Here is a 9,452-nt window from a genome sequence, read left to right as displayed (position 1 = left end):
AGAAAAGCAATCAGTTTTATAGGATCAAACAAAGATGTCAAGTGGCAGACTGGAGAAGACAAAAAAAAAAAGGAGTCCCTGTCCAATCTGACCTGGGGGAAAGACGGAAAGTTCAGTTCACCCTTCAGCTTGAGCAAAACAATTTGCTGAGTTGTCCCTATGGATTTTATGGGTTCATCACCACACCACCCAGTATCCTGGCCCTGACTTGTTCTCTGATGATCCAGATAGCAGAACTAGATCCAGTGGGTGGAAACTGCAGGGAAGCAGATTTCAACCAAACATTAGGAGGAACTTCTTAACAGTGAGAGCTGTTCAATAGTGGAACAGACTGGCTTGGAGGGTGGTGAGCTTTCCTTCACTGGAGGCATTTAAGCAGAGTCCAGACACCTATCTCTCAGGAATGCTGTAGTTGCCCCCTGCATTGAAGATCCTGCATTGAGCAGGGGGCTAGACTAGATGACCTCCAGATACATTCCTACTCTCTGATTGTATGATTGTGCCAGTTCATAGATGTCAAGAAGAGGACAGGGTCTGGGGACCTGCCCAGGTAGGACCGATCCATTCTAGTCTGTTGCCCAATATGTAATATGCTGAAAAAAATACTTTTTGTGACCTAGACTTTTTCATTCTTCTCCCATCACAATATAAAGAACATTTATTTATATACTAGGGTAGGGATGTATCTCATTCTACATTATAGCTCTTGCCCACTTATTACTGAAACACAATAAAAGCTCAGAATTCTGGTTCCTCTCTCATCCTCTGCCAAATTGGCTTTTCAGCTTGTTTTCCCTGGACTGTGACCCATCAGCTGTTCCACAATGCCATTAGCAGAAGGAAGCTGGTTGTATGTAAATATCATTCACCTGCCTTCTTAAGCACAATTTAATAAGTCTAAATCCACAAGATGACCCTAAGTGTGTTGAGTGCAAGAAGAATCCTCTATGAGCCCTCTGAACAAACCACATTTAATCTCTTCTCCTTGATGCTGTTTGTAATTCTCCCCCCCTCCTGCAATGATAGATTAAAATCTGGCCAAATTCCCTCCATCCCTCCTCTCCTCTAAAGTCAAGCTGGACTTTAGCAGAGGAAAAAGTCATCAACTTGACTAGAAATCCAGTAAGGGCTTGAATTTTCACTCATAATTGTAACCTCCTTTTTTGGGTTTCATGCAGCTAAATAGCATGTAGGTTGTAGGGTCAGACATCTTTGTGGAAAGAAAGTTGTTTTTAAAGTTACCAAATGCACAACAAAGATGCCAAGATACCAAGGTAGCTCCCACCACCCTCAACCTCCATCTTTGTGACAATATGAAGTCATAAAATAACTCCAGATAGCTCACTTTTGGGGCTCCATAGAGATTCCAATACCACATACTATATAGCAGCGATATATAGCAGCCTTCGCCAACCTGGTGCCCTCCAGATGTGTTGGACTACAACTCCCATAATCCCCCCAATCAGCCTGGACAGGGGAAGGCTGGCATATAATACTGAGTAGAAAATTCAGCTTTGTGAAAACCTCAGCTTTCGGGGGGGGGGGATGGAACACAAATCAAGTTTCTAGCCCCTATGATTTGTGAAGGAATGCTCGAAAATATGTGGGCAATGCCTGATAACATCTAAGATGTCAGAGGAGTAGAGACTGAGAAATTCATTCAGTTCACATTATAGTGCAAATGTACCTAATTTTAGGGATGTACAAATCCCTTACCTGGTTCCGGTCGGGGCATCTGCTGGGGGGGGGAGGCGCTCCGTCCCTCCCCCCAGAATCCTCGATGTGGGGGGAGGCGATCCGGTCCTCCCCCCCCAGAATCCTGCCCAGCCAGCTCTGCTCTGCAACAGCTCCACAGAGCAGCCGGTCAGGGCCGTCCACAGCCGGACCTCCGGCCGCAGACGGGCTGCTGTGGACGCAAATGGCGGCCGCCGTAGCAGCCATCATTTGTGTCCTTCCAGGCTGCCGTGATAGGCTACGTAAGTATTTATGTAGCCTATCATGGCATGCCCCCCTAAAAAAACGGTGTACGCCAAAAAAAATGCCCACTACGCTATTTGCGGTTCCCTTTTCTTCGCTGTAATTGCCTACGTAAATATTTATGCAGGATAAAACGGCAAAAAATAGGGAACACAAATGGCGGCCACCATAGCCGCTGCCATTTGCGTATGCAGTTTTTTTTTTTCTTGGCTTGCCGTGATAGGCTACGTAAATACTTACATAACCTCTCACGGCAAAGACCAGAATGCAAATGGCGGCCGTGGCAGCTGGTTGAAAGACCAGCCGCCGCCGCCGAAGCCGCAGCTGGAGCTGCCACCATCCGGAACATCCACCCCAGGTAAGCCTCGTCCTGGGGGGAATCCGTGGGGGGGGGCACAGGCCATTCCGCCACGGATTTCAGGGGGCCGAATGCCAGTGTATTCAGCCTCACTGAAATCCATGGCGGAATTCTCCGCCACCCCTACCTAATTTTGCACTTTTGAACCATTATGCAACCCAAAACTCGAAATTTACATTTCTTCGAATTTTGCAGTGAAGTTCGGCAATTAAAACATGCATACAAATATGCATATTAGGAAAAATAACATTCAAAATGTATATTAGGAAAATTGCTTGTAAAAATGTTTATATTAGGAGAAATGCATACAAAAATGCTTATGAATTTTCATGCCAACTTAAAAAAGAAATATTCTCAAAGTCCGGAATGAACCAGACTTAAGACTGGAGAAATTCTCCAAGTTCATTATGAGCTGAACTTAAGAATGGCAAAATGAGAAACTGAGAGAAGCCAAAGTTGACAAATTCATCCCTCCCTACTGAGGAGTTGCTGACCTGAGGTTTCCAGTGGTAAGAGGTAGAGCTGCTCACTGTTTCCTATGACCAGACGTAAACAGTATAAATTATGAAAAATAAGAGTCATGCAATTTTGTTTAATTTCTATAATGTATAAAAGAATATCATTTTTCTTGGGCACATAATTTGGGTTACACCAGTGCAGGGTTTTGATCCTTTTATGAGGAGAGTGCCCAGATCTCTCCCTACTCAGTACTCTTGCCTGTTGGCCTTGAAAATGCAACCTGTAGAATTGTCTCTTTACCACATGCTGGATAAAAGTAGAATTAAAGTCAGGGGGTTTCCTGTATACAGTAGCTTCCTAATGGAACACATTCCCTTAAAAAAACACACACAAAACCCTTGCTTGACTCTGGTCGCTCAGATGTTCTCCTGTTTCCTTACCTCTTGCATGGGTAATAGATGACCCTTCCTTACATCACGGAAAAAACACACCATAATTCATAACTTGCAAGAGTTTCCTCCTATTTATTTAGGTCAGATAATTTCTATACCTCTTTTCACTCTAAAAATCCCCAAATGGTTTACAAAATCCCAGAGCTCTTTACTCCTGTATGTGCTTGCCACCACAAATATTGACACAGAGAGAGCTGGGTGGGGGGGGGGAATGTGCTCCCTCCGCCCTTCTTCTCTGGACAGGGATGGTTCCTCAGCTATTTGAATTTGCTTCCCCCAGGGCAGCTGAGCAGAAGATATATAATTAGGGGCAGGAAGGAACTGCCTTGTCTGATGGGAACTGTCCCTACCATGTTTCATACCACATGTGGGATAGGTTATCAACCGATTATAGGTTCCCTGTTGGGGAGGTGGCTAATTACTGGCATTGATTTTTGGAGTTCTCTGCTTCCTATTGGTTTGAGAGATAAAATAGGACCAGTGATGCAGCCAAATGTTGTAATGAGTGCATTCACTGATCAAAGCTTGACTGTTTGTAATGCTCACCTTTTTAATGGATGGAGCCTGGACCGGTGGTTTATAAATCCGCTATTAAGTTCAGAATTGATTGCAAGTGTCTGAGCATGCACAGCCTGTATCTAAACAATGTAATTTCTATGCATGCTCTGCATGGGTGGGTTAACCATTTCCATGCCTAATCCAGTGCTTCTTCCCTCCTCGCCACTGCCGCTGCTGCTTTGACTCTGTGAGGACTCGGAGGCACCTCTCCCCTACAATTTTGGTTGGCCTGCAGTCTCCTTAACAGCTTCCCTTTTGTCACCACCACCAGGGCAGCTTTGGCTCCGAGGAGGCACTACATGATTCCAAACTACAGCTCCCAAGATGCGCTTTGCTACCACGCAAAAGCTCGTTGACATGGAACGAGAGTTTATTTTGAGGGAGAACTCTTGTCCAAGCTTACATGGTGAGTTCATTATTTTTCAAGTAAATAATGAATTCACTTGGGGTACATTTACCCATCACTAAATAGGACTAGTTACGGGATTAGACCAGGGTTGGAAATATGTGGCCCTCCAGATATTGTTGGACTCTATCAGCTCCAGCCAGCACGGCCAATGGTCAGGGATAATGGAGGTCACATTTTAACATCTGGAGAGCCAAAAGTGCCCCACCCCTGGATTGGACAATTTTGTTGACTACATGTAGGACAAAGGATGACCATTATTACATATAAATTCAGCATCAAATTAATTATTCAATCTTCAATCCCCTAGTCATCCAATTAACTGTGGGAAGGAGGAGGAGAAAGGTTCCCTATTTCAGTTTTTTTTTAAAAAGCATAATGATGCCACAGGTTTTTTGGAAGCTCACAAAGAGCTTGAACGTCCAATTCATAAAACATTTGGTCTATACTCTCCTATAGTGTCTAGGTTAGGATTTGCTAGGGGTAAGTAGGGGGTGGAACTAAACCAAAGTTCCTAAGAAGCTTGCTCCTTTCTGGCTGGTTTGAGTTTTAATCTGGCATAGGCTGCTTTAATTGCTTGGTTTTGCAGATTTCATTGCAATGTTGTTGCCTTTTGTGGTGTATGCTTTGAGCACTTTGATGGAATAACAAGAAAGAAATATTAATATCACTGCCATATTTGGATGTCAAGAGACACAATGGACTTATTCTTTAGTGTTATTATTTCATCATCATTTCCTTAAATATCCAGAAGATAAAATAAAATATAGCCTCTTACATCAGGCTTGGCAATTAACAGCAAAGTGAAGAAGCCATTGCCAAGGGGTGACAATAACTTTCAGGTATTTTGCAAAGGTTATCTTTAGGACATAAACAAAAATGTCAATTGTTCTGAAAGCTGGCAGCTGAACTTCAGAAAAATAATAACTGACAACTGCATTTTGACATCTACAGGGCAAAATATCCCTAAATAATTCAGAGTTCACCCCAAGAATAGTCTGATGATGTACAATCTGGCTCAAGTGCTTATTGGAAATTTGTGAATTTAATAAATGACATTTCATCTCAACACACATTCACCTGGTAAGCCCTTCCCTTGCTTTTAGGCACCAGTATGTTTGTTTGCTCAGGCTTTTAACAGAATGCAATTGTGCTGGCTGTTAGGTGGATGATGTTCTGCTACCAATTTGAGTTGCCTTAGTTGCAGTCCTGTGAAAACTTACTTAGAAGCCCTGCTGAATAGACTGGAACTTGCATCCAAGTAACTATGCATAGGATTGCGCTGTTAATTGCTTTGTATTATTTTTTTTTAGTGCATTGTTTTAATCAGACCTAAGATCATTTGATCAAGTCAGGTTATACATCTTTAAAAATAACTAAATAAATAAATGAAACAGTTGAAGGGGGGGCTGGGCTGGTCCTAAGAAATGCCTCGATGAGCAACTATTTGCAGTGCCAGCTCCAGAATTCAACGGGGGTGGGGTGGGGGGCAAGGCACCTTCAGTGAGTGAACCCTCTTCACTTGGAAGAGGTGTGCAAGCCTGGAATTTTCTCATGCCTTTGTGATTGGTGATAAGGGGTTTTTGGTCTTCCCTCCCACATTAGTCCTAATCGAGGTTTTTAAAAGACTAATTGCAGCATGGAGGGCATTTTCAGGGGGGGGGATCACTACTGTGGAGGGACTAAACCTGTTGTCCCCCGCCCCAAATCACCTCTCCTCTGCTGCAATGAGGCTTTTAAAAAGCCTTCATTGGTGCCAATGGGATTTTTAAAAATCTTAATTGCAGCAGGAAGCATGGAGGTGGGGGGCTATTTGGTAGGGAAGGGCTAACCATCCCGTACTCACTACTGTGATCTCCCTGAAAACACATCCTTTCATCATTGGGGAGCCTCACTGCAGTCGGGAGGGGTGATGTGTGTGAGAGAGAGGGAGGGAGGGAGAGGGAGAGACAGAATGAATGAATGAATGAATGGGATCTGGGCAATCACATTGGAGCTGCATGCCTGCAGTGGGGTGTCCATGCCCACTTTGGGGTGTGACTCTAACCACTGCTGACATGCAGCCCCTGTTGTACTTGTCCTGAACCAATTCAGCCCATGGGCTGAAAAAGGTTCCCCACTCCTGCTCTAGAGTAAGTACTGACATAGTAAGGATTTCTCCAGAAAGCCCTTATCTGAGAAACAGGAGACAATGCCTTAGGTGATTTGTCCATCTAGCCAGTATGGTCTACTCTGACTGGCAGGGCCTTCCAGGGTCTCAGGCAGAGGTCAATTCCATCACCTGAGACTTGATCCTTTTAACTGGGGGATGCCAGGGGTTTATTATTTATTGACTGGGTTAATCTATTTCCTGCCTTTCCACTATAGAATAGTGTTCCAGGGCTCTTTCCTTGGACTTTCTACATGTTCTCTACTACTGAGCTAGGGTCCTTCTGCTAAATATAGGTTGCTCTGAACTCCTTGGAGGAAGTGTGACATATAAACCTATCAAATCAATAATACAAACAATTCACAACCATTTCCCCTTTTATACGAATAAAATTTTTATTGAATTTGTTTTAGACAATTAGAAAGAACAAAGAAAGAGGAGAGCAAACAGTCTCATGAACAGTAGAACCAGAAAGAGCTTCCCGAGCGGTGGAGTGTGGGCTGCTGTTAGCAGCATCCCTCGAAAACGTCTCTTACGTTTCTCGTTGTTATAAAAGCAGAGAGTGTGTTATTTTTTCCCTCTATTTTTGCAATACATTTTATTTTAAAGCCACTCTTCCCCCCACCCACCCCCACACACCCCCAACCTGCAAGTACCGAAAGGAGAAACCGGCAGTGAGCACATGAGGAGACTGCTCCCTGGGAAGTGTGTATATAAATACGGCAGCCATCTGTCTGCCCGGTGTGCTCGAAAGTCGATGAAGCAAGTTGTGTATGTGGTATATGGGTGTGGGAGAGCTCGTGGGGGGGAGAGTGGGTTGTTGTTGTTTTTAAAGCAAAGAAGGCACAGAATCTCAGCTAAGCTTCAAACCCAGTGCAACCTGAGGGGCTCTCTCTGCAGTGATGGCACGGGCATGGAAGTGGTGTAGCCCAGGCAGAGAGCCCTCCTAGTGGTCTCTGTGCCTGTTTGGAAGAAAAGTAAAGTCAGGGTGAGGCAGAGTGGAAGCGGAAGAGCAGTAGAGATCGAGCCCTAGGAACCCCATTTCCAGTGCCTGTTGGAAGGCGGTGGGAAGCCTGTGAAACAAGTCACCCCCTTCGCTAGTGCCGGGGTTGGATCGGAAGGATGTCTTTTTGTCAGTGCAGAAAAGGAAATCCTGTTCAGAGCTTCCAAGGGGAGTGTTTCCCTTTAAGGAGATCAGTGTGTCAGCATTATAAATGAGGCAGGTGTGGACAGCGGGACGCAGTGAGGTGTCCCTTGGCTCTGCCTCCTCGAGGTATTAGGAAATGCCCCCCCCCAGCTCTAACTCCCCTCTGGGGTACGAAAGACCCTTGTTTGTTTCTCTAAATCCTCAGGACTGTTTTTGTTTTGAATTTTGAGTTAAGGCTATTGAAGTTGCAAGAGGGAAACCTGTCAAGCTGTGCAAGCAGGCGAGATGGGAGGCCAGCAGGGCCTCAGGCCAGCTGGCTGCTGTGGGGTGCCTCTCAGAGCCAGCCACGCTGCCAGGAGGGGGGAGAGGGGGCCAGTGCAGCCATGAGCCATCCTTTTTGCTGCTCCATGTTCTCTTGTTCTCTCTCTTTCCCTCCCCCAGTACTATAATAAGCCCCAAATATCCAGTAAAGGAAGGTTAAATGTGATGCCTCAAATGTGCGAATGTTCAACCATCAGCCCCAAGCAGCCCTGTAGGGGGACCCTGCCATGCAAACGCCAAAGCTTTGAAGCTTTGCTCTTTGAGGAATGCCAGCCACACATGCCCAGAAAAACACAGCAGCTCTCGTAAGCAATGAAGGCTTCCGCTTTCCACCCCATGCCATGCCCTCCCCAAACTCCACTTCTCGACAGCAGCGGACAGCAGCAGCAGCACATTCTGGTGCCAAGCAGCTTGCCAGGGAGCGATGCCAGGGTGACAACAGTTTCCATGGAGGTGACAATGGGGTGCTGGAAGCATCCAAAAGACTAGTGCAGGGGGGAAACATCCAGTGTGGGTAAACAAAGAGAGGGGAGAGGGATGGAAAGGAAGAACTAAAGAAAAAATAATAATCCTCAAGCCAATTCCCAACCCACCCACCTCCTTCCTCAACCTGGCTCACAATTTTCTCTCTACCTTGTCCCTCTGAGGTCTGCTGGCCTTGGTCAGCCTCTCACCACTTTCCCCCAGCATCATCACCCGTTTTGAGCCAAGCAACCGATATGCCATCCTTAAGGCTGTTGAGGTCTCCCCTCTAATGGCCCGACCATTGGGCACCCAAACCCCACCTTGCTCGCCATCCTCATGGTAACACCCCCAATTTCACATTAGGTAGAGCTTAGAAACCAAGTGTGGCGTCGTCCCCACTGTGGCGCCTTGTGCGTGGCCCTCCCTTTGGCCTTGGCACATCCAGCCACAGCTGAGGAGCCTCCTGAGATCCTGAGGGAGGGGTTGCAAGGGAGGGACCATCACACCAGTGGGATTGAGTTGACTAGGATGGGGAAGAGGAGAGGCTCGAACTTCCCCTTCAACTCATTTTGGGGAGGAAGGGGAGGGTCTCTTGTTTTGACCAGGCCTTCACCCCCACACAGTGCGACGGGTCCTCCTTTTCCTTAGAACCACGGCCACTTCCTACACCAAAGAGCCTGCTCGGCTCTGTGCTGGCACCATGACAGGCACAGCACCTATCCTCTCCAGCGTTGCCTGGCTCACTGCGTAGGAGCGAGTATGTTGGGGCCTTGGCTTCCGGCTCACTGAGCCATTGCTCCTGGCCATCTCCTGTGGAGAGGGGGCTGTATTGGTTGTCACCACCAATGTCTTGGGTGGAGGGGGGGCTGGGTGGCCTCCGTTGGCATAGACAGGACGGGCATTGGTGCTTCCAGAGCGGGAGAAGGGCTGGCGTGCATCATTGTTGAGGCGGGTGAAGGAGTCTGTGGCATGGTTGGCTTTGGGGTCATTCCAGTACCGGCTGTTGTAGGTGTTGGATGAGGTGAGAGTGTCATTCTCTGATGAGGAAGCATCACCATGGAATGCTTTTGTGGATGAAGAGCATTTGGGTGGCAGGTCATCCTCCCTAGAGAAACAGGAGGACATAGTTAGGATTGTATTTGTAACTTCTCTCAGCACTC

At 46.5% G+C, this 9,452-nt stretch overlaps 1 protein-coding gene across 2 annotated transcripts in view; it reads right to left on the bottom strand.

Moving 5' to 3' along the window:
* Positions 1-6,731: 6,731 nt before the first annotated feature.
* IGSF11 (immunoglobulin superfamily member 11) overlaps positions 6,732-9,452 on the bottom strand; it is a 292,196-nt gene continuing 289,475 nt past the window's right edge. For both annotated transcript variants that reach the window (XM_084843044.1, XM_084843045.1), the window contains one exon: positions 6,732-9,397. In XM_084843044.1, the coding sequence (XP_084699170.1) occupies positions 8,956-9,397 (442 nt within the window). In that variant the 3' untranslated portion in view covers positions 6,732-8,955. The remainder of the gene's footprint in view (positions 9,398-9,452) is intronic.

This window comes from Heloderma suspectum, chromosome 3, assembly GCF_057233095.1.
Source record: "Heloderma suspectum isolate Gila_16-S chromosome 3, 16-S_ref, whole genome shotgun sequence".
Taxonomy (NCBI): Eukaryota; Metazoa; Chordata; class Lepidosauria; order Squamata; family Helodermatidae; genus Heloderma; species Heloderma suspectum.
This window is presented reverse-complemented; position numbering and strand designations above follow the sequence as displayed.